The sequence below is a fragment of the Berghia stephanieae genome, chromosome 8, assembly GCF_034508935.2.
Source record: "Berghia stephanieae isolate SIO BIC M18660-M18661 chromosome 8, UCSD_Bste_1.3, whole genome shotgun sequence".
Lineage (NCBI taxonomy): Eukaryota > Metazoa > Mollusca > Gastropoda > Nudibranchia > Aeolidiidae > Berghia > Berghia stephanieae.
This window is the reverse complement of record NC_088367.1, coordinates 46,886,824-46,912,841: the sequence shown is the minus strand read 5'-3', so window position 1 is coordinate 46,912,841 and position 26,018 is coordinate 46,886,824. Positions and strand designations below refer to the sequence as shown.

General features: G+C 35.5%; 1 protein-coding gene across 1 annotated transcript; it reads left to right on the top strand.

Annotated features, from left to right (window-relative positions):
• Positions 1 to 26,018, top strand: LOC144978785 (NADH-cytochrome b5 reductase 3-like). Its single transcript, XM_078925272.1, has 9 exons — positions 1 to 189; positions 9,952 to 10,098; positions 12,536 to 12,608; positions 14,057 to 14,163; positions 15,003 to 15,132; positions 16,401 to 16,484; positions 17,795 to 17,880; positions 19,202 to 19,301; positions 21,577 to 26,018. Exons 1-9 carry the CDS (start codon positions 175 to 177, stop codon positions 21,747 to 21,749), a joined length of 915 nt encoding a protein of 304 aa, XP_078781398.1. The 5' UTR covers positions 1 to 174; the 3' UTR covers positions 21,750 to 26,018.

The following is a 26,018-nucleotide window of genomic DNA, read 5'->3' as shown; positions in this document are numbered from 1 at the left end:
AACGGAAGTTGACAATAACGATCGGGTCATGGACCATGGGTCAACTCAGGTCAACCAGAGTGACTGCTTGCACTTAGCTCAGGTGATCTAGGGGTTGCAACAAAATTTCTTGCCCACCGGTCGCTCAGCTTTCTAATAACTTTTATTCCAAGAATCACTGAAAGGTCCATAAAAATGAGTTCATCTATGGTGAGTTACTTTACACTAGGCTGTTGCTGTTTGACAAGAAACTTCAATTTTTATTAATTATAATTCAGCTCCACCCTTCCACCCGGAACTCTTGTCTCTTTTCTTGTGTGAACTGGTTCTGGCCTTGACCAAATGAAAAGAAGCCTATTATTAATTTACTCCTGAATTGATGCTTTGATGCTAAGCCAATTGATATTTTGTTCACAATTTAAACTCAGATTATCTCGTCTCCTTGCCTTAGCCGTATCCTTTTTATTATTTTTTTATTCTTGGTTCTGTCCCAGTCGTTTCCGCAGTTTGGTGAAGTTTGTGTAAAGTTTAGTGTCTGCAGCAGGTGTGTGTGTGTGTGTGTGTGTGTGTGTGTGTGTGTGTGTGTGTCCCTTCCCTATTACTATATTTTATTGTATCATTTATTTTGCTTCCAAGTGTTATCAAATGTCTATGTTATGCTTCAAGACTGATACTGATTTAAAACTCCAGCTCCATACACATAGCCCATAGGCCAAGGGAATGGTTATTAATTTAAAACATTTAGAAGACTTGCATGATAAAAATAAAATTATAGAATCATTTATGCCATCATGAGTATTTTCTCATGCAGCTTTGTAATTTGTAATTGGCAAAAAAAAAAAAAAAAAAAAAAGAAGAAGAAATTCCGTAACCAATCAATCAGATAATCTTGAGGAATGCATTCTGCTGTTTCACCACACCCGCCTAATGTATTGTGTATACAATTCTTCAGTTATTCCTCTAGGGGACCATATTGAATCAAATTTCTTGGTCGGGGTCTTTTGACCTCCCATGGAGGGCAAAAGTTCACTTGCTGTGTATTCTGTCCCCCTATATCTGTTTTCTGCTTTGATTTCTGTCTTTGTCTTGGAATGGGATTACTTGGTTTAGTCCTGGCCCCTAATGGAGTCCTTGGAGTCCATCATAAACATAGACAAAACTGAATCAAATTTCCATTTCATGCGGTTAAAATCTACTGGGGGGGGGGGGGGGGGGGGTGTCTCGGTAGTTTACTTGGTAGATAATCGCAACTTTCGGTTAATTGCAACATCTGCCAAGAAACAGAATTAATTTGTATATAAAAGTCACAGGTTAATTGCTACAAATTTTCTACCTCAAAAAGAGGCAAATTCAAGAAATCAATCAAACATAATCTCATAAAATGTCATAGTGGACGAGATCATGACAGGTTGAAGAATCGAGTGTGGGCTGGGTTTAATGCTACAGTATAGTAGTGTGTCCCTACTCTTTCAGAGTGCTGCTTTGCAGCATGGGTTTGTGCAGTCATCTGTGACCATTAGATAGGAAGCAAGGGGGCTGGGCATTGTCTAGACAATAGGTAAACAATGACAGTTGTAAGGAGAGACGGAGCGATATCCTTTGTTTTGGGATTGACAACTGTGCATTGTGACCAATGGGTTTGGTGAGAGCTTATTGTCTCTCATCACAGCTAATCTCTTTGACTCTTACAAATGTTGAGAACAAAAGTGAAAGTTAATCCAATCTGAATAAGATGTGAGCTTGCATCAAAGCTCCTTTGCTTGTCATATGGTTTTTGTTTCATTCAAATTGCTCGGTCTGTGGTGCATTGAGAGCAATGTTTACCACCTGGGTGGGGATCCTGACCTCCCATAGTGGGCAGGGAGGTACATGCTGTGTCTTCTTTCCCCCCATACCCGTTTCCCAATTGTTTCCTGTCATTGTCTTGGAATGAGATTACTTAGTTTTGTCCCGATCCTTGCCTGAGCTCCTTGGCTGGGAGGGAAACAGTTGAATGTATAGTTATAGTTTTGGGAGATGATATTTTTTTTCCTTGTAAATCATCTCTCTGTTATGCATTGTATTATGTTGAGTTTCCATATTATATCATATGATTGGTAAAAATTTGAGTGTATTCCTCTTAGTTGGGACCTATGCTTGAGTCTGGATGAGACTTTTAGGTGATCTCAAACTAAGTACATTGGTGGTATGCTCTTGGAATCTACATCTGATCCCTATTTGTTCCCAGTTCCCCTATGTCTTACTTTTTCTTGGGTGCTTTAATTGTAATTCTATAACTTTTTACTATCCCATTTTCTTCCTTTTTACTGGCGCTGATATAACCTAAATGTGTTGCAAGCGCCGTAAAACCCTTAAAAACAAAAACAAAAACAAAAAACAAAATGTTTACCATATATGATATGAAACTGATAAGTGATCAAATCAAAATTGCTATAAAAACTCAAAACAAGTAGTGATGAGAAGAGTGGCCCATCATTTCATCTGAAATCGATCAAAGATATCGCAGCTTGGAAAAAAAGCAAATGAAGACTGAAAAAGAGGAACGATATCACATTACAAAAAAAAAAAGCTCCAAATCATCAATGAATTTAATTCATCTCATAAAGTAACTCAGACAGAACTTGCCAAAAAACACATCTCCAAAACTATTGTAATAGTGGACAGGAAACTCAACTTTGGTTAATGGCAACATTTTCACTGATCCCAAGGTGTTGCGATTTTCTGGAGTGGACAGTGCTTCACAAACAAAGGGACTGCTATAGACCCTTGGTACAGTCAAGGTTTCTTCTGATTCTTCCTGCTCAGCCAGCAGTGATTGGGTAGCTGGGTCTGTTAAATAAAATTACAGAAAGTATTTTGTGAGAAACCAGCATCCTTTCTACAGGGTAGCAAGCAATTGTTATTTTCTGTATAATGCTATTATAAAATTGAGATAAACTGTGGCTCTATGGGCTTCATGGCTCTGAATGACTTTTTTCTACTTTTCTGAGAGAGGAGATTGTGTGTCATTCTCCATGTCCAAACCAAGCAATTTGTGTTGTTATAATTCTGTAATGGTTAGTTAATAGCATCCTCTCATTATGAAGGATCTATTAGGTTAATTGGGTCATTTGGGTCGGGTCCAGACAGATGTGTAATGTTTGGGGCCATTTTGTATTAGTCCTCTACAAGACTGGTGTCATTATAAGCAGATAATGAATAGTAGATGGTTATAGGGACGAAGGGAGGCTGGGTAACACAGGTATTGATATTGATAGTGGTGTGGAAGGCGATAAAAAGCTAGTGTGTCACATTATAACATCGATGTGGCAGCGATGGAGTGTGTTCAGGACAGAGCATTTGTAGTTTTTGTCAAGTAACCTGGATAGTGGAAGTATCTATTAACTTTAGTGAAAGCATTAATCTGTGGAGAGAGAGAGAGAGAGAAAAAAAACAGAAAAAAAAATTGTTGGGGGTCAGGTCACTTATAGAGGTATTGCAATAATAACTAGGAATGTTTTTGGGGTTTTTTTCATAATATTATTTAAAGTTGTATTTTTATTTTATTCCAATCTATAGTTAGTAATTGTTTCTCTCACATAATGTAGGAACTTTTTGAGGATATTTCAGCATATTGACCCCCCCCCCCCCCCCCCCCACACACACACACACACAATTCAATTATAAATCAGTTCTGATATGTGATCCAAGATTTGATTTCAGTCAGTTTTGGAAGTGTAGATTTAAATTCAATTTGGAAAGTTGCATTTCAACTGACTTCGGAAAGTTTTCATTTTAACTCAATTGAAAAGTTGACATTTCAACTCATTTCAGAAAGTTTACATTTTAACTCTTTTGAAATGGTGACATTTCAACTTGCTTTGGAAAGTTTATATTTCAATTTAATTTGGAAAGTTTATATTTTAATTCATTTCGGAAAACTTACATTCCAATTCCAACCCATTGGTTGTAGGTGAGCTGTTTAGGATATATTTAGTTGGCATATTTAGTTTTTAGAAATAGTTATAAGAATGGTTATTATACCAAGTTAAGATGAACCCTTTGCAGTGTGTTATGAAGGCTGTGATGAAAATTCAATTCAACATCCTTTTTTTTTTTAATGTATAAGATAACATCTTTAATGAATAGCTCATAAGTGTAGGACTTAATGTATTAGAGGTCTGTGCATTGGGGAAAAAAATACTCATGCATCATAGAGCTGGAATTGGATTCAATAGTCTGATGTCACATTGCCCAGCAATGGCGGCCATCGTGGTTCTAAACAAAGAAAATCTGTACTTTTTGTTCTTCATGCTGGCTAGAACTTTTCATATGTCTTATGATCAGAATGTGTAAAAGTCAAAACATGATCAGATTTATAATGGTTTTTTTTCCTCTGGATACGCTTTTATGCTCGTTGGAGAAATATTTCATAAGGGCGTCCGCCATTGTTCCGATAGTTTAGAGCCAGTTACTAAGTTACCATGCGTCATTATGAGGGAAGTGACGTTACGATTGTTGAAGGGTATTATCGATGTGTATTTGTTTGTTCTTATTGCAAGATGGCGTCTTCTGACCTCCCACTTTTTGGGCAAAGAGGTCACTTGGTTTGTCTTCTATCCCCCATATCTGTGATTTCCCTTTCCGTGTTGCTCTCTGTATTTGTTCTGGGTTGAGATTGCTCGTTCTTGTTTTGTTTTGTTTTTCCTGGTTTTAGAGAGAGAACCTTTGGTTGGAGGGAGACTTTCAAATGTTTAACTACTTTTTTTTGTGAGATGATATTTTACCCCTGTATATCATCTGTCAGTGATGTACCTTTAGAATTATCAATTAAAAATAAATATTTTGCAGTTTGTAAACATTTGAGTTTATCTTTCATACTGGGTGAGGTTCCCAACCTCCCACAGTGTACAGGGAGGTACTTGTTGTGCCTTCTATCCCCCAGTATCTGTTTTCCAATTGCTTTCTTTCTTTGTCTTGGTATGAGATTACTTGGTTTTGTCCTGATCCTGGCTGTTGTGGGGGAAAAAGTCGAATGTATAGTTATAGTTTTGGGAGATTATATTATTTTCATTGTAAATCATCTCTCTGTTATGTACTGTAATTTTTTTAATATTTAACATTTGATTTGAAACCATTTGAGTGTATTCCTCTAAGTGGAATCTTGTGCAGGTGGGTGAGACTTTTAGGTTATCTCAAACTTAGAACACTGATAGTGTGTTCTTGGAATCTACATCTGTTTCCTATTTGAACCATTCCCCTTTGTCTTACTTTTTTCTCAAGTTCTTTTAATTGTACATCTTAAGTGTTTTCACTATCCAATTCCCTTCCTTTTTACTGGTGCTGATGTAACCTAAATGTGTTCCAAGTGCCGTAAAACACTTCAAAACAAAAACAAACATTATCTTTCATAATGAGATCCTTTGCTTGTGCCGGGATGGGACTTTTATGTAATGAACTATCAAAATTGGCACATCAGTGGATTGATTGCTTGTGGAATCTTCTGTTCCCTATTTGAACCATCCAGTCCCGTTTATTTGGCTTTTTCTTTCGTGCTTTTAAGTTCAGATCGATAACTTTCCCCTCTATCATCTTCCTTTTTACTGGGGCTGAAATGACCTGATTGTGTCAAAAAGGGTTGTGAAACCCCTAAATCATATCTAAGAGCTTATTGTCATTACTTGTTAATTGTGTTCATCATCAGTCTTTTGGAATGCAACATAGTTAAGCTTTTAAAGTTTTTACATTTATATTCAATGAGACAATAGAAAGAAAAGAGAAATCCCTGAAATAAAAAATAAAAAGAAACGCAGTGGCTATTTTTACAGTCCCGTAAAGATGGTTCTCGGGGCTATTTTTACAGTCCCTTAAAGATGGTTCTCGGGGCTATTTTTACAGTCCCGTAAAGACGGTTCTGGTGGCTATTTTTACGGTGTTGCGGTAATAGATTTATAAATAGTAACAGATTGGCTGAGTAGACGCCATTGGCTCTAAAACTCTCACTCACTTCGTTCAGGTGCGGCAAGTTAGCATCCCCTCTCTCTCTCTCTCTCTCTCTCTCTCTCTCTCTCTCTCTCTCTCTCTCTCTCTCTCTCCCTCCCCCTCTCTCTCTCTCTCTCTCTCTCTCTCTCTCTCTCTCTCTCTCTCTCTCTCCCTCTTTCTTTCATTCTTTCTCTATGTCTTTCTTTCTTTCTCTTTCTCTCTCTTCTCTCTTTCTTTTTACTTTCTCTTTTTTTCTCTCTCTCTCCCTCTTTCTTTCTTTCTTTCTTTCCCTCTCTCTTTCTTTCTCTATTCTCCCCCCCCCTCTCTCTCTCTCTCTCTCTCTCTCTCTCTCTCTCTCTCTCTCTCTCCCGGTCTTTCTTTGTTTCTCTCTCTCTCACTCTTTCTTTATTCTTTCTCTATCCCTTTCTTTCTTTCCCTATCTCTCATTTTCTCTCTCTCTCTCTCCCCCTCTCTCTTTCTTTCATTCTTTCCCAATCTCTTTCTTTCTCTCTCTTTCTTTCTCTCTCTCTCTCTCTCTCTCTCTCTCTCTCTCTCTCTCTCTCTCTCTCTCTCTCTCTCTCTCTCTCTCGGTCTTTCTTTGTTTCTCTCTCTCACACTCTTTCTTTCATTTTTTCTCTATCCCTTTCTTTCTTTCTTTCTTTCCCTATCTCTCATTTTCTCTCTCTCTCCCTCTCTCTTTCTTTCATTCTTTCCCAATCTCTTTCTTTCTCTCTCTCTCTCTCTCTCTCTCTTTCTCTCTCTCTCTCTCTCTCTTTCTCTCTCTCTTTCTCTCTCTCTCTCTCTCTCTCTCTCTCTCTCTGTCTCTCTCTTTTTTTTTTTTTTTTCCTTTCTCTTTTTCTCTATCTATCTCTTTCCCTAGTGGTACCTCAAAGCCTAGGCAGAGGGGTCTGACCACGAGGTGAACACCGCTTTGGCGGAGAACAATAAAACAACCTCCTAACTGGGAAGGGAGGAGCAATGCAGCGACCACTCTTGTCTGGTCGGAACAAACACTTGGTCAATCGGTAAAGGAGTAGGAGCAACGCGATGGTGGGACCAAAGTAAAATGCCCTCTCCACCTCGGCGCCCCAATGAGGATCAGTCTTGGGCACCTCTATTCTTTTGGATCATGACCGCCCATGGTAGAGAATCATCATCATTATTTACTTTCTTTTAAAAAAAAATATTATTCAAAAGAACAATATCTAAGCATGAGGTGTTTCGCAATGTGCATCTTTACCATGGACATCCACATGTGGGGGGGGGGGGGGGGGGGGGGGGGGGGGGGTAGTCATTTGTCCACAATATGGTTGGGAGGTGGGGGGGGGGGGGGGTTCTAAAATTATGGTCAAAATGTGTCCAATTGGTTTGTGAACGGCCTCTTTTCTGAAATTGGATTCAAACCCACTCTCACGTGAGAAGACTGCACCCTGAATGTTAGACGTCTACGTCTTTTAAAATTGTATAAACCGTTAGTCCTTCCTGACTGGTTATACTGGTAAAGTATAAACAAAACCCATCCTGTAAAGTATTATATCTTGGGGGGTGTCGACTCAAGCAGGAACTAAATATATATACTTTCAGTGTTTGATAATAGATCTATATTATGTATGTTTGACAGAAAAAAAAAATCAAGACATACAACCTAACCTGCCCACTGATGATAGAAAACGGGCTTTTCTGTACTGCAAACATAACTTATGCAAAAAAAAAAAAAAAAAAAAAATTATATGTAATAAAAATGATAGTACCGTAAAAATCGCTAAGAGAATTGACTTTACATTAATTATTTGTTAATTTTAGTTTTAGCTTTAGATCTAAATATGTTAAATGAAATTAAATTTGCTTTCATTCACCGCCTCTAGATCTGTACATCTAAATATCGGGAGAAATGATATGTGAAGTTTTGTGAATACTGCAAAAGATGATAATCTATAACTATGCGGATAATTGAACAGAATCGCATCAACGCCGTAAAAATAGCCATGAGAACCGTCTTTACGGGACTGTAAAAATAGCCCCGAGAACCATCTTTACGGGACTGTAAAAATAGCCCCGAGAACCATCTTTACGGGACTGTAAAAATAGCCACTGCGAAAAAGAAAAGAAAAAAAAAAACAACAAAAAACATGTATGTGTGTATGCATATAATATATATATATATATATACACACACACACACACACAGACAGAGACACAGACACAACCATTGCTTTACTTAAGGCTGGCCAAAGTAATAAATAAAATATTTAAGCGATCATAAACTCATCTCAGATGCCAAAAACAATGGAATTTAATTTCCATTAAGTTGAATTGTTCCATTTATATTAAAACACACAACGGTAATAATTTATCATCAATGTGTCGTCATTTGCAGGTGTGTAAACACAGGGCACGCGACACCAGCTGTTATGCTAATTGGTAATTTGACTAGATCAGCTAAGCTGATGGTGCTATCATTGTGTTCATTATAATAGGTTTGTTACATTCCATTGGATTTAACATTAAGCGTCTGTCTTGGATTACAGATTGATTAAGGCTGGTGCAGACAATTACTTTTACCCTAACACTAGTTTCTGTGATTTATTTCAGGTTTTAATTTATCGAAAGACATTATAACTGATGTTCTTCAATTACTCATTATTTGCACTTTCTTTTGAGCTGTTGTCATAGGGGGAATATCACATTTTCCCATTCCTAAACTGCAGGCTGCAATCTATATGGGTTTCAAGTAATGCATTTATGTTTTAATTATTTGTTTTCTGTTGATGGTTAAAGAAGGGTTTTGAGCCCGAAACAATCCAGGTTTGGTATTTTGTTCTTTTTTTTTTTTTTGAAGCTGTTATATTCATTTGTGTAGATTACTTTTTACAGCCCACAACTTCCAGTAACTTTGTATAACAACTGGATAAAAATAAGGCACTTATGTTGGTAACAACAAGATATGAAGTGAGTAGAAAAGTGCCAGAAGACAATAGAGAATAAAAAATTTTTCGCGGCGGTGGTGGGGTTTGAACCTGCGACCTTATTGGTACGACAACTCCGCCTCTATTGTCTTCTGGCACTTTTCTACTCACTTCATATCTTGTTGTTACCAACATAAGTGCCTGCTCCACTCACTTTTCTGAATTAAAAAATTCACCCCATACACCGGAGCATACTCAATGTCTCAATCGTTTCTATGTTATATGTTTGTGTTGAGAATATTGGCTATTAAGCTTAACTGCTGGTCAAAATTATTCGCGATGGTGGTGTACGAACGAATCGGCGGTCTCAAGAAGTGGGTGAGAGAGGGATCTAGTAATGACTTTGGGTTTGAAACGAATATTTTTGTGTTCGTGGATAGCTCACACGGTAGAGCCACGCTCTCACCTGCCAGGCGGAGTTGTCGTACCAATAAGGTCGCAGGTTCAAACCCCACCACCGCCGCGAAAAATTTTTATTCTCTATTGTCTTCTGGCACTTTTCTATTCACTTTATATCTTGTTGATAAAAATAAGATATAGTATAAGAGATGAACACAATGTTTAATATTTCCGATAATATTAACCTGATATTCACTTTTTGTAATTCGATTTACCCTGACATAATACCATTTTGAGGTGATGGGTCACCTATATTTAAGTTATATATTATATATGCACAGATCCAAACTTGTAACCACGTCTATCTCTCACTTTTCAGACAACTATGTGGTCTGGTGGTATGACACTCGTCTTCAAATCAGAAGGTCCTGGGTTCAAACCCCACTCTGAGTGGCTTATAGTTGCGTCCTTGGAATAGGCTCTTTACTCACATTCTCTCACTGTACTCGGGTTTAAGATGAATACCTGGATATTAACAGTTTTATCTCACTCGGAAAAATTGTAATACCGCCTAACAGGCGTCATTTCCCCATCCTACATATTAAGTGTAACTGTTGGCTAGGAACCCCTTGTAAAGCGCTTTGAGAACATTTAGTGGATATTGCGTTATATAAAACCCCCAAATTTTTAAAAAAAATTTTCCCAGACAATTCCAATTTTGGTGGGTGTGGGCGTGGCCGCCGTAACAGCTGTGCTTGCCAAGATGTTTGTGTTCGGAGGCAAGAAGAAGGGTCCCCCTGTCACATTGGAAGATCCCACCCTTAAGTACCCACTGAAACTTGTTGACAAAGAGGTAAATAAATAAATAAATAAAATAAAAACAATTCCCTTTATTCGTCCCCAAGGGGAAATTTGTCTTTAGGGTCTATTCCAAGGGAAGACTGGAATAACCCAGGCGTCAGTCGCAGAGCAGCGCCACAAAGTGAGCTAGGGCGAGGTGACTTGATCAAGGCCACACAACGCAGCGGCGGGTGATTGAACTCGGTACCTTTTGGGTAGGAAGCAAAGACCATACGTACCATTGAGCCACACTGCCCCTACACTGGAGTATCTGACAATGAAAAATCAATGGAAAAAAATCACTTATATCCTGAAAAAAAAAACGAGAAAGCATAACATTGTTAGATAATAGATAGAATTAAATTGACGTCAATTAGGTCTTTGTTATTGTTTTTTTTTTTTTTTTGCCATCTGCGTTTATGAGTAATTCTCACTTTAACTGCATTAACCAAACTATAAACGTTTAAGGTTACACATAGTTTTCTGTGTTGTCGGTCCATTATACTTTCGGATGGCAATGTTGTGAGCTTCTTAGCCAAGTGAATACCATCTATAGGGAACAAATGTTTGATGTCAAAATACTGGTTCCAGTCTCCTTGGAAGTGTTAAACCAGTTCCCGGAGAACTTGAAACGTACACTGTGCAACTGATCTTCTGGTTTCAGAATGATGGCATCTTATTTATTTTCTAGCCTAAAGAATGCTGGTCGACAATAAAGATCATCCATCCTCACTCTTTTACACCCCGTAATCCTAAGAACACATTCTGCGACTAAAATGGTTTTGCCACTTTATGATTCAATATGTAACCTATTCATTGCTATTACTCTGGAGGTTACACACTTCCTCGGAGTTTGGATACAGAACACATCACAAATATTGTGCCCTATTATGTTTTTGCCTCAGACAACTGAAGAAAATTGAGATAAAACGTTATAGATTAACCCTAAGTGCATTTTTTCTTTTCTTTTTTTTTTTTTTTTTTTTTTTTCAAATTACAATTAGTATTTTTCTTAAATTAGTAGACAGGGATTTATATATAAGATATAAAACATCCATCCCCCCCCCCCCCCCAAACTTTTACTTTGGGAGTTATCAGATTTTCGGGGGGGGGGGGGGGGGGGGGGGGGGGTCCTGATAGCTCAGTTGGTAGAACACTCGATTCACAAGCAAGGGGACCGAGATCGATCCCTGGTGCAGTCGAGATTTTTTACTGACCTCCTGTCCACCCAGCAGTGAATGGGTAGCTGAGTCTGTAAGATTTGGCGAAAAGTAATTTTCGAAAGACTAGCATCCTATCCAAAGGATAGCAAGCAATTGCTATTGTCTGTGTCACACTATAGAAACCGGGATAAACTCCAGCTCCATGGGCCAATGGCTCTGAAGGACTACTTTTTAAAAAAATCAGATTTTCACTGTATCGAACCTCTCTAATGGCACTAGGCTGGGAATAGATTGAAAGAGGATTAGAACTTGATTTTGGAAATCCATTCTTTTTATTATTATTATTGGATTGTAGGGTAAATTTTGTTCTGGGAGTTTGTATTTTGTTTCTGACATATTGAATAGAATGTGACAATTTTTATTTAATGGAGACTTATGTAGTGTAGTATCCAATAGATGATGTAAGAATTTATGATCATTCATAATAGTCTTGTGTATGACACTCAGCTTCTAGGCCGTGGGTCCTGGTTCAATGGCGGCATAAAGAATAGTCTTGGGATAGGTTTTTATTCATATACTCTCACTCTACTCGAGTGTAAGATGAGTACCTGTCCAGTAACAGCATTTTCTCTTGTCTTATCCCATATTTCAAGTGTTGCTGTCGGTAAGGGGATATATAAAGCTGATTATTTTTATCTTTAACCCTTGAAGCTTAAGACACATGTGCCTTAAATAATAAAACACAGTTTTCTCACCTCTGTCCATGGTTGGGCCTTTTTTAGCATTTATCTGCTTTATTCATTTAACAAACACTATAAAAAATGTAAAATGTACAGTTGATTTATATGCAAAGAATTTACAATAAGAATTCTTATGTCGGTGAGAAGCCTAAAAGAGCTTTCTGATTTTAAAATCAGATTTTATTAAGAAAATATACATTTTATTATTATTTTTATTATATTATTATTATTATTATTATTATTATTATTATTATTATTATTATTATTATTATTATTATTATTATTATTATTATTATTATTATTATTATTTTATTATTATTATTATTATTATTATTATTATTATTATTATTATTATTGTTATTATTATTATTATTAATATTATTATTAATATTATTTCAATATTTTTTGTTGTCTAGATGTTGTTTTTTGTATAAAAGATATCTGCATATTATTTATTTTTACTGACAATAAACAATTTATTCAATTCAATTCAATTTATTCAATTCATGACAAACTCGCTTTTTTTTTCTCTAATCCATTGAAATAGATCATCAGTCATGATACCAGAAAATTCAAGTTTGCCCTGCCGAGCATGGAGCACATACTTGGCCTTCCCGTTGGTATGTCAATCAATTTGTTTATGTGTATATTTATTTTGTTTGGGTTTTTTTTTCAAGTTTGCCCTGCCGTGCATGGAGCACGTACTTGGCCTTCCCGTTGGTATGTCAATCAATTTGTTTATGTGTATATTTGTTTTGTTTGAGTTTTTTTTTTTCAAGTTTGTCCTGCCGAGCATGGAGCACGTACTTGGCCTTCCCGTTGGTATGTCAATCAATTTGTATGTGTATATTTGTTTTGTTTGGGTTTTTTTTCAAGTTTGCCCTGCCGAGCAAGGAGCACGTACTTGGCCTTCCCGTTGGTATGTCAATCAATTTGTATGTGTATATTTGTTTTGTTTGGGTTTTTTTTTCAAGTTTGTCCTGCCGAGCATGAGCACGTACTTGGCCTTCCGTTGGTATGTCAATCAATTTGTATGTGTATATTGTTTTGTTTGGGTTTTTTTCAAGTTTGCCTGCCGAGCAAGGAGCACGTACTTGGCCTTCCCGTTGGTATGTCAATCAATTTGTATGTGTATATTTGTTTTGTTTGGGTTTTTTTTTTTCTTTCAAGATGGATAAGAAAGTAAAAGTATAACATTTGATGGAAATGTTTTAGAAGAAAGTATTGGATTTACTATTGAGATGAAATGTTATGAAATGATGTAAAAATTTATTTATATTTTGATTTTGCAATGAATAAAAAGGATGAATTTTATTTATTTATTTTTTTCTTTGTCTTGTTTTTGAGTGTTTTAGTTTTGTTTATTATGGGTGAGGGGGGTGGGGGGTGTTTTTTGTTTTGTTTAGATTTCTTTTAAAGGCCTAAAGTCAAATTTCTCAATGGGTTTGCCTAAAGGACATTTTTACTGATGGATTCTTAAATTAAAAATTTTGTCGTTGTTTGGGTTTTTTTTTGTTTGTTTTTTTTTTTGTTTTTTTTTTGTTTTTGTTTTTTACTTATGTCAATGTACGTAAAGGGGGTAAGACTGGTGGTGTAGAGCAAGATGATAAACCAGCAGCCATCACTGTAGAGTATGGATGTTTTGGATTTAAGTTGTGACAGCGCATTTTGAATTTTATAAAAATACATTATTGCTGAAAGATTTAAACCTTATATGTTTGGTCTTATTGGGTCATTCAGCGGCAGTAATAAAATATGACCTAAAGGAATTATGAGACAGGACGCTATTGGTTCTTTTAGCAGCAGTATATTTGAATAGTTTGAACAGCTGGGCGACAAAGAAAGAGAAGAGTAATATTAGTAATATAGAGTAATATTAGTTTTTTGAAGTTATCTGATCAGAGAGATGAATGGCGTACCATTATCATCAATGTCTCGCACAGACTTGGTACTTGAAGAAGAAAACGAGGCAGCAGTAGTAACACATGTAAATGGCACAATGGTATTAGGAAATAGGGCATTTAACTTAAAATCATTGAAAATTTCTCCCATATAACTCAATTCACAGGCCAACACATCTACTTGACGGCTAGAATTGACGGCTCTTTGATCATTCGTCCCTACACCCCAGTGTCCAGTGATGATGACAAAGGATTCATGGACCTGGTTGTAAAGGTTTGTATTGAGTGTATCCCTCTTAGTTGGAACCTGTGCTTGTGTCCGGATGAGACTTATAGGTGATCTCAAACTAAGTACATTGATGGTTTGCTCTTGGAATCTGCATCTGATCCCTATTTGTTCCCAGTTCCCCTTTGTCTTCCTTTCTCTTGGGTGCTTTAATTATAATTCTAGAACTTTTTACTATCCCATTTTCTTCCTTTTTACTGGCGCTGATATGACCTAAATGTGTTGCAAATGCCCTAAAACCCTTAAAAACAAAACAAAAAACATAAAAGTTTCTATTCATTTTTCTATGCTTTGGTCATAAGGAATTCTTCACCTCAAGACGGCAATATGTGTTGGTGATTTAACACTGAACACTGAATTTATACTTTTTAAAAATATATTAGATAATAAAAAGTGTTTTTAAAAATTGAAAAATAAAATTCCCTTTATATTCATCCCCATGGATAAATTTGTCTCTAGGGTCTATTCCAAGGGAAGACTTGAATAGCCCAGACGTCAGCCGCAGTGCAGCGCCGCAACTTGAGCTAGGGTGAGATGACTTACTCAAGGCCACACAGCGCAGCGGCAGGTGATCAAACTCTGTACCTTTCAGGTATAAAGCAAAGACTGTAGGTACCACTGATCCACGCTAAGGAATTCTTCACCTCAAAGTGGTAATATGTAACACTGAACACTGAATTTATAGTTTTTGAAAATGAAACCTGGGTGAAGTTTGTGTTTTATTGACGTTGTTGAGTATGATTCTTTAATGTGCGAAAAAAACTTTTTCTTAAAATATATATTTCTGATTATTTTAAACTTTATAATCAATTTTGGGTTCACACCAGATTTATTTCAAGAACACCCACCCCAAATTCCCCGACGGTGGCAAAATGTCCCAGTACCTGGAGAATATGGAGATTGGTGACTACATTGATGTCAGAGGACCTAATGGACTTATACAATACACAGCACCTGGTAATTTATCAATGCAAATTAACTACCTGGCTGATAACAATGTTGTGTTTGTCAAAAATAGATTTTAACCTTGCCTTTCTTTTCTTCAAATAAACCAAGTGTTGAGTATTATTGTCAATTTGCATATAAAAAAAAAAGACAACAAAAGATACCGCCGCCTAGGCATTCCATGAAGGAATAAAGATAATTCATCAAACAAGATGTCTGATGTCAACAAGAATCGTTTAAAGGAGCATACTATTTCCTGCCCATCAATGTTTTTGTTTATTTATCTTAACAACGCCACTACCACATTATCTCATTCATCTGTAGTGTTTCATTCATCCTGTTTGTTGATAAAGGGGGAAACCCGAAACGTCCATTTCATCTGTTTTCGTAATTAGATTGAAGCTTACATTCAATTTCACATTATTTATTGATAACGTGTAGTGCATCTTTAAAGGTTTCAATACTAACGAAAGAGTGAAAATGGAAAGGCTTCGTATGGGAACAAAATAGACAATGGACGTTTCGGGTACAAACCCTTCGTCAGCATAACAATACACAAATAAGCGTGGAAAACAAATATTTGTTTTCCACGTTTATTTGTGTATTGTTGTGCTGACGAAGGGTTTGTACCTGATACGTCCATTGTCTATTTTGTTCCCATACGAAGCCTTTCCATTTTCACTCTTTCGTTAGTATTTTACGATCACCGGCTTCAGGCAGCCCTTACCGTTTTCTACTTTTCCGTGTTGATTCATTTGAGTTTTTTCGTTGATTCACTTGAATTATACTTCTGCTGGACCGTCCCCATCAGTGTTTAGAGAATAAAATTGTTCCCATATGAAGCCTTTCCATTTTCACTCTTTCGTTAGTATTTTCCGATCACCGGCTTCAGGCAGCCCTTACCGTTTTCTAAAGGTTTCAATAATGCTTCAAAGCTTGATAGTAACATGATGTTACAGACTGCATGTCCGTATCAACTTACATGTTCAGTGAAGCTGTTGACTTGGGACCCCTTTCAAAGCAATTTCAGCACATTAAGTGACATTTTCTCTTTATAAAAGCTCACATACGTAGGGGATTTAAAAATTATTTTTTTTAAATGAAATTTACATGACCTAAAAAACCGTGACAAGTCCAGTGAGACCCCTAAAAAAATAATCTTTTTTCGTTTTTTTTTTTTTTTTTAAATTCAATCCCAAAAGAATTGAATTGAATGATATAAAGGACCTGTGTTCTATTCTTTGATTTTAATTTTCCTTCTTTCTCTCGTCGTGTTATAGGAACTCTGAGCATCAAGGCTGACAAAAAAGCAGAACCAGAGACCAGAAAAGTCAAGAAATTGGGCATGATTGCTGGAGGCACTGGTGAGTCGCGCCAATCCGGTACTAAATGTTAGATTGAGCTGGATGAAGAAAATTTGAGACGGTATAAATAATAAGATTAGGAAATTCTAAGTTATTTTAAATGTTAATGAGAGAGTTCACTGTCTTCAATGGAGGCATTTATTATTAGTCAAGCTCTGTGAACCTAGGAGGTCTTGATAGCTCAGTTGGTAGAGCACTTGATTCACGATCCCGGGTGCAGTCGACATCCTTTTTGACCCCCCTGTCCACTGAGCATTGATTGGGTAGCTGGATTTGTTTGATCTGGTGGAAAGTACTTTGCGATAGACTAGCGTCCAATACAAAGGGAAGCAAGCAATTGCTATTGTCCGTTTCACGCTATAGAAACCGGGATAAACTCCGGCTCCATGAGCTTCATGGCTCTTAAGGACTTTTTTTCTTCTGTGAACCTAATTATCCTTGAGATTCAATTTTGATCATCAACTTCACCCTGATATAATGCCATTTTGAGACGATTGGTCACATATTACTACAAAAAATTAATATGGCTTCAACAAGGAAACCAATGGAATTTCAAGTTCTTTTCAGATAAGATAGGCAAAATTATTTTTATAAAGTCTTTTCCCCAAGTGCTTATCACAACGGTGCATGTAAAGGCATTTATAGACATTGGTATCTTCATTTTTAGTCAAAACAAAGCTGTTTGTATATATAACATTACAGAAATGTCAATACTAAGCTACTAGTGGCTGTCTATATAAGTGTCGCTTTTTATTATGTGAAAAATTGAACTGAGGAATGTTTATTTTTCATTTTATTGCCTATTACATAAAAACCATTACATATTTGTGTCCTTAGTTACTTACATACATAGCTACTTTTTGAAGCATTGCATGTATTGCGTCACAGAAATGGGAACGAACTTCTTTATTTGCGGCTATGTGGTCTTGTGGTAAGACACTCACTTTTGGATCTGAAGGTCCTGGATTCGAGCCTCGCCCGGCACATAGTTGAGTCCTTGGAAAAGGCTCTTTATTCACATTCTCTCACCGTACTCAGGTGTAAAATGAGTACCTGGCTGTTAACAATGTTGTCTCTGTCTGTAAAAAAATGTAACAGCGCCTAGCAGGCATCATGTCCCGTCCTACATGTTACGTATTGCTGTTGGCCAGGGACCCGTATTAAAGTGCTTTGAGCACGTTAAGTGGATATTGCGCTATATGAAAAGCTCAATTATTTTTAGGGTAGGATCCAACTATCTCAGCTATTTTCCCACTCTTGATTTCTACACCCGTTTCCTCATTGTTCTCATCTTCCTCTTACCCAACCAGGTATTACTCCAATGCTGCAGCTCATGAGACAAGTGGCCAAAGACCCCAACGACAATACAGAGTTGTTTCTGTTATTTGCCAACCAGGTGAGGAGAGATAATAATAATAATAATAATAATAATAATAATAATGCTGAAAACTTATATTGCGCTATAACTCCGAGACACCAGATTCTAAGCGCTTAAATTACAAATTACTTTGGCTGACACATACTCATTCACACACACAAACATTTCTCACACACACAAACACACACAGACACACAACTCACAATAGAAACCAGACAGACCTGTCTTGCTTCTCATAACATCTACTAAAGACGAAACAGATATGTTTTAAGCGAACATTTAAAAATAGACAAAGATTCTTTTTCACGAATGCTCTGTGGTAAGGCGTTCCAAACAGAGGGTCCGAAATGAGAAAAGGATCTCATTCCAGCATTTTTCCATATTCGAGGGACAACTAGTTTGGTGGAATCACTGACCGAACGTAAGGGGCGGGGTTTTGAATATATTTCAATTAGTTCCGAAATGTAGGAAGGGGCAGTACCTTCAAGACAACGATACACTAAAACACAAGCTTTGAATTTAATCCTTTTCTCAACAGGCAGCCAGTGCAGGTCATGAAGCAGAGGTCTGACAGAATCGCACCTACGCGATAATTTCAGTTTTCTGGTGTTGTGGTATGACACTGGCCTATGGTCTGATTGAGCCCTGGTTCGAGTCCCGCATATTTATATAGCACCAATTAATTCCGTGTTGCCCTAGCTCTAGACGTAAATTGACAAGAAGGGAAAATCGTTCATGCTAGACATAACAACTATACGAATCAGATGACTATTTATGTACACACTGTTCTATTCATAACATTAGTTGAGATGAGTCCTCAGAAAGGCTATGTACCAGATTTCTCTCAGGGCAGTGTCCTTTGACCTCCCATGGTGGGCAGGACGTCTTCTATCCCCTTATACCTGTTTTCCAACTTGCTTTCTATCTTAATCTTGGAATGGGACTACTTAGTTTTGTCCTAGCCTTGGCTGGAGTCCTTGACTGGGAGGGAAGCATTCAAATATATAGTTATAGTTTTGGGAGATGATATTTTTTTCCGTGTAAATCATTTCTATGTTATTTATTGTTAGCTATATATTCTGTAAACATTTGAGTGGGAAAATCAAATGTATAATATTAGTTTTGGGAGGTAATATTCTTTTCCTTGTAAATCATCTCCTGGTTGTACTGTAATATTTTTTTTCTTTTGAATATCATGTTCTTACCATCCCATTTTCTGTCTTTTTATTGGCGCTGATATGACCTAAAGTGTCGCAAGTACTGTAAAACCCTTAAAAAAAAACAAAAACAAATCTAAAATACTTAGTGTTACTGACACTTGCCATCCATTTATTTTCAGACTGAGAAGGACATCCTACTGCGTGATGAACTTGACTCATTTGCTCAGGACAATCCCAGTCGTTTTCACCTTTGGTACACCCTGGACAGACCTGAAGCTGGTAGCTATGCCTTTCTTATTTTTCTTTTATCGCATTCCTCCATAGTACTTGGTCATTCTGCCAAACAAAACGATTATAATAATAGGTAATATTTAAAGGACGCATATACAATATATGATAGTTTTTCAATGTGTGTTAATATAACTTTGCGATAAGAATCGTAAACATCAATTTCCAGTGTCTCTGTTGTACAATTAGTTTCTAAGTTAAGTAGCAGTCTTTCTGAGTCATTAAGCCCCCATTGAGCTGGAGTCTATCCTGATTCTCTGTAGCGTGAGTTGGACAATAGCAATTGCTTGCTATCTTTGGATAGGACGCTAGTCTTTTTGCATTCTTTGTGGAAATGTCTTGGTTGAAATATTCCTTTTAATGTACATATTTTATTATTTATTAACTTGATTTCGAAAGGGAGTTTAAAAAAAAATGGGAGAGAGTGTGAGAGAGCATGAGTAAATGTTATGAAGAGCTTGTTCACTAGTGGTGATGTATTGTTATATTTACGTAGATCTTTGTTTAATAATTTAAGCTGGGTGGGGTTCCGACCTCCCATAGCGGGCAGGGAGGCACTTGCTGTGTCTTCTATCCCCCTATATCTATTTTCCAAAATGCTTTCTGTTTTTGTCTTGGAATGAGATTACTTGGTTTTGTCCTGACCCTGGCCAGACTCTTGGCTAGGAGGGAAACAGCCAAATGCATAGTTATTGTTTTGGGATATGTTTTTTTTCCTTGTAAATCATCTCTCTGTTATGTATTATATGTTATTTTGAATGTATAATGTAAGCATTTGAGTGTATTCCTCTTTATTGGATTTTGTGCTTGTGTCCGGATGAGACTTATAGGAGATCTCAAACTAAGTACATTGGTGGTATGCTCTTGGAATCTACATCTGATCCCTATCTGTTCCCAGTTTTACTTTCTCTTGGGTGCTTTAATTGTAATTCTAGAACTTTTTACTATCCCATTTTCTTCCTTTTTACTGGCGCTGATATAACCTCAATGTGTTGCAAGCGCCGTAAAACCCTTAAAAACAAACAAAACAATAATTTAAGTGTAGGAGAAATATAAAGATCTAATATTTATAATTTATTCTCATTTCTTATTTACTATTACTGCTATGTACTCGTGAGTTGTATGCAGAATATTTCCACAAATAAAGACATTTTTTAATTAAATCGAAATTGATTATATTTAGAAGGAACTAAATTGACGTCACATAGAGGGAATGAAATTGGCATCGAACAGCTCTTTGTTATTGTTTTTAGCCAGCCATTTTTACGAGTTCTCACTAAATTCTATCAATCAGACTATAAACGTGTAAGCTCACACATAGTATTGTGTGTTGGTACATTATATCTGTCTGGCGGATGTTTTAAGTATTTTAGCTAAACATACAGCATCATTTTGTATCTTGTTCAATACTTTGGTGATGGTCTTGTAAAATTGACTCACAGTGGAATTAACCATTTTTAACGTGACTAACTGGGTGGGGTTCCTGACCTCCCATAGTGCACTTATTGTGTCATCTATTCCCTTATATCTGTTTTCCAACATGCTTTCTGTCTTTGTCTCGGAATGAGATTACTTGGTTTTGTCCTGGCCCTGGCCAGATATCCTAGCTGAGAGGGAAACAGTCAAATGCATAGTTATTGTTTTGGGAGATGATTTTTTTTTTCCGTGTAAATCATCTCTCTGTTATGTATTATTATTATTTTATTTCTTGTTTTGAATTATAATGTAAGCATTTGAGTGTGTTCCTCTTAGTGGGGACCTGTGCTCAAACTAAGTACATTGATAGTATGATTTGTACCATTCCCCTATGTCTTACCTTTTCTTGGGTGCTTTAATTGTAATTCTAGAACTTTTTACTGTCCCATATTCTCCCTTTTTACTGGCGCTGATATGACCTAAATGTGTTGCAAGCGCCGTAAAACTCTTAAAAACAAAAACAAACAACTAAATTGTCGTCTTAGGAAGGAACAAATTTGACATTACACAGCTCTGTTATTGTTTGTAGCCAGCCATTTTTATGAGTAGTTCTCACTAAATTCTATCAATCAGACTATAAACATTCAAGGTCACGCATAGTATTGTGTGTTGGTACATTATGTCCGGCTGGCAGATGTTTTAAGTATTTTGGCTAAAGGCACAGCATCCTTTTATATCTTGTTCAATACTTTGGTGATGGTCTTGTAAAATTGACTCACAGTGGAATTAACCATATTTTAACACGACTAATCTCACCTCAACACTCACCATTTTTTTTCTTTCCTTTCAGACTGGAAATACAGCACCGGCTTTGTAAGTGACACCATGATCAAGGAGCATCTTCCTCCCCCAGGAGATGACACCATCATCCTGATGTGTGGACCCCCTCCCATGATTAACTTTGCCTGTATCCCCAATCTGGACAAGCTGGGATACAAACCCGACTCACGTTTAAGCTTCTAGAGTTGAAATGTCCTGGCTCAAGCAGCATCAAAGAAGATCACAATTTTACCATCAGCATGGTCAACGGAACGCATTTTATTATTTCAAAATTTGATTTTTATTTATTTTACACGAAAAAGGGTGGTTAAAAATTTTTGAAATCAGTAGTTTTTATGAAGTTTAGCTTGCAATAATTTAATTAAACATCCATCCAAATTTTTAAAATAAAAGAATCTAATTAATACAATTTTTGCATCACTTAACCTCCATTTTGATAAAACGATAAAATGTCTGATGAACAAAAATTGAGAGAGTTAAGTCGTAAGTTAAAAAATATAATGCGATATACCATGGCAGTTTACCATCTGGTATTTGATGTTGATCAAACGAATATTTTGCCTCCAAATGGCCTAACTCATTGCAGTAGACTAATAAGTCATACATCTATGACAAAACGCTTGCATCACTGTATTACTATCAGCTTCCGAGGGATGATGCATAAAGGTGACATCCATTTTTTTTTAAAGCTTTTTGCTTTTCTTTTTTATTTTTTAAAGTACAGTTATTAGGCAAATTATGTTTTATACTTTTCCTTATGCTTTATACTTAGTCAGCATTAAAGCTGTATAGTTATTTTTTTTCTGTTGCTGTTTTGAAACAAAACATTGTCGATGTTTTTATCAATTTCTTTAAATAGTCATGGATAAATAAATAGAGGAATGAATCTGCGCAATGTGACTGCCACATGCTATTACTTAAAGTAGAAATACACAATCTTTGGAAGTTGGAAACAGTAAAAAAAAATTTTAATTTTTTATCTGGTTGAAAGTTTTACTGTCAGAAATTATCACCTATTAAAATGATGGGAAGGACCTCTGTAGTTTATTTATTATTATTTTTTTTTTTTTAATTTTGTAAGAATAAAAATGTGATGGCTTACATTACGTTGGAAACAAAATTATATATTTTTTTTAATTTTAGGAAGAAGATACTACCTTTAATGAATATGAGAATAATACTTTGGAAATCTCATCCTGTTTCAATTACTAAAAATTGAATTTTATATATTTTCTCTTTTTTTTCAATTTCTGTCACAATTCTATGTACAGGTTAAAATTTGAGTTAATGTAGATTAATTATCGATAGTCATTCCTCGTGTTTCACAAAATGAAAATTTGGCACCATTTAATCTATGTTATACGGAAGGGGAGTTTGAATGAATTTTTTAAAAATTTACAGTCTAATACACAAGTTTTGTTTTTCTTGATTGGTATGGATTAACATTTTACAAATGGTCTTGTTCCATTTAGTCCGGGCTTCTTCAGAAATGGTGCTCTGTTTTGATTACAACTGAAAAGTTTTACTGAGTACCCTTCTTTTCATGTGATTTTTTTGTTTGTTTTGTTTTTGTTTTTGTTTTTTTGTGTATAGCAGGAACGCAGAACAGATGTTTAATTGGAGTAAAATTCATAGGAGTAAAAATGAGAAAAATAATCTGAAAATTTATTTTGAAGCAGAAGTGCAGAAAATACCATTTTTCCTCAATTGTGAAAGTAGATCCAAGTAGGTTTCATGATTTTGAAATATGATTGTGAATTAAGACTAATTGTCTCGTTAACTTAATTTCAAGTTTTAAATTCCATTACAATCAAAAACAAAATCATTCTGTGCTGAATGGACTGTATCTCATCCGTTGTGAACTGGGAATTGTTGTTGTCTATCACAAAAACACGAATAACACAATATTTATCGCGTAGAATTTCATTAATACTAAATTTGTTATAATCTATTTTGTTTGCTCTATCGAGGTTTATTGATTTATTGGAGTTTGCGTGTTGGTTGTGTCTTGTATCAAATATCTGAGTTGTTTGGGTTGGTTTTTTTTGTTTCTTGTTTTTGTTTTTGTTTTTTCATCCAAATTATCATTAATATATTGCGACTTTTCAGACGACGGTCTGTTTTTAAGAGCACTAATTATTAATGGGGCAGTATATTATGTAGTAGCCTCTTGTTTATATTTCACTTGCTCCTTTATTTTCATGAGTTTTGAGATCTCTTTTAAAATATTTGTCAAGCCTTTTTTTTTTTTTTTGGTCAAAACTTTAAAATTTGGGAGAATGAAATGTATTTAACTTTCATTCAAGGTTTGTGATTATAATGAAATGTTGAAATAATAAACAATGATACCTTTTTTCATTTGTGAAGTTTTTATAAAAGTATTATTTGATGCGAATACGTTTATGTGATATGATCAATAGTGATTTCTCTTCCTCTCTCTTAAAGAGATTGTCCCTCTGTCTCTCTAGCAGAAGATAATACTATATGTGATCAACAAGTCGTCTCAGATATAAGAGGTATATATCAATGCGGTCTTCCTTATGTTTTCCAATCAAAATTTTTGTCTTATTGGTTTTTCTCCTCTTTTTTTTTTTTTTCATATTCTATGCAGATCAAAACGCGTTTTCATGCTCAAAATCCTAACAAAGTTGGTCCATTCTCAGATTTACATTTTAATTTTTTCCCATTTGTATGGAAAAAAAAAAAAAATAAATAAATTTTAAAAATCATTCCACCAAAGAGGGCAAAATTCAAACACAGTAAAAGCATGTTCATGCTTTAATTGTAAGAAATTCTTGTTTCTTTTCTTTCTTTTTTAAAAGTGTTTTTAAAAAATATTTTTTTATATTTTCTTTTTTTTTAGTTTAAAAGTTCTTTTTAAAATCTTTAATACTTTCTTTTTTTTTTTCTTCTTTTTTTTTCTGCTTCTATTCGATTTTGGTGGTTTCAGTCCCTGAAATACTAAAGTACTTTTTTATTTAGGATGGAGACAATTTCTAGTGTTTTTAATGATATAACGAGAAATCTTGTATAACACTATACTGGTTTTTGGTTTTTCTTTTTACTGTTGCAATTGCTGGGCTTTCTTTCCACTGTTGTATTAAGATAAAAGCAATATTGAAAAAGAATTATTTTCTCTTTTTCTTTCTTTTTTTTTTAAAAATTTATTTTAGAATCTATCCCCAAGTCTTTCTTCTCATTTTTTTTTTCCATCTCATTCCCTCTTTGGTTTGCAGAATCTGACATTTCATATGTAAAATGCAAAATAATAATTAGGAATATAAGCAAGTATTGTTTTTATCATTCATTTTCTGTTGAGAAGTGCAGGAATGTGAAATATTCGTTGTGTTTTTCTACTGTAAGATAGTATTGTTAATGTTACTTCAAAGTTGTCAAAATATGGTATCACGTATTAAATATTCAAATCATCATTTGCAAATAGAATTAATAAACTATTCATTCTTCTTACTCTGACTTTTTCCAGTTGTCGAATCACTGCGGTGTCGACACTGGAACAGTGGAAAAGGTGATATATGGTCAAAGTCAAAGGTTAAGCTGTACAAAGCGATCTGCTTCTCGTTCCTTGCGCCCATTGTCTCTCCCACTGGGTGCCTGTAAGTATCGGTGACTGCCTGACTGCCGCAATCTGGAAAATAAATAATAAAGATTAACCAGAAAACTCACCCTTTGAAAATCGATAATGAAAATGATCGTTATCATCTCGTCAAACAAAAAAAAAGAACTACATCAAAACTGGGACCTCTTTAAAGTCCCAGGTTTGAGAGTTTTTAACAAGATGAGGGTTAAATAACTATAATAATCGATTGATATTTGAAGGACGTGTTTCCTGGCCAAATTTTTAAAAATTGATTTTCTTTTTTCAGAATCAGCAGAGTGCTACGAGGAGTGTTTTCTCCCGATTTTCTGTTTTCTTGAAGAATGTGGATTTTTTGCCACATCAATCCGAGCTGACATTCGCCAAGCCTTGCCGTCTTGAAGAATGTAGATTTTTCACCACACTAATCCGTGTTGACATTCGGCCAGTCTGTCATAGGTCAAATTGGTCTAGTCTTACCTTTTCTTGGATGCTTTAATTGCAATTCTAGAACTTTTTACTATCCCATTTTCTTCCTTTTTACTGGCGCTGATATGACCTTAATGTGTTGTGAGCGCCGTAAAACTCTTAACAAATAAAAACAAACAAATTGGTCTATTATTAGGGAAATTGACTATGTTCATGATTACTTTGACTCCTCTTGTATGACATCTTTAAAAATGTTGGTCTGTAAGCGCTAGCACCTTTTTTTTCTCATTGTCATATAAAATTATATAACTCTCCAACACCATGTAGTATGAATTGTTATTATTGTACTGGGAATTGTTATTCTTATCTAATACGTTTAACATTTTTGTTTTCTAATAAAATAATACATATTATAATGTAACAATCAA

Coding starts and splice junctions, on each gene's coding strand:
- LOC144978785 (XM_078925272.1), top strand. Junction 10,099..12,535: donor TGAAACTTGTTGACAAAGAG/GTAAATAAATAA, acceptor CCATTGAAATAG/ATCATCAGTCATGATACCAG. Junction 16,485..17,794: donor CATGATTGCTGGAGGCACTG/GTGAGTCGCGCC, acceptor TTACCCAACCAG/GTATTACTCCAATGCTGCAG.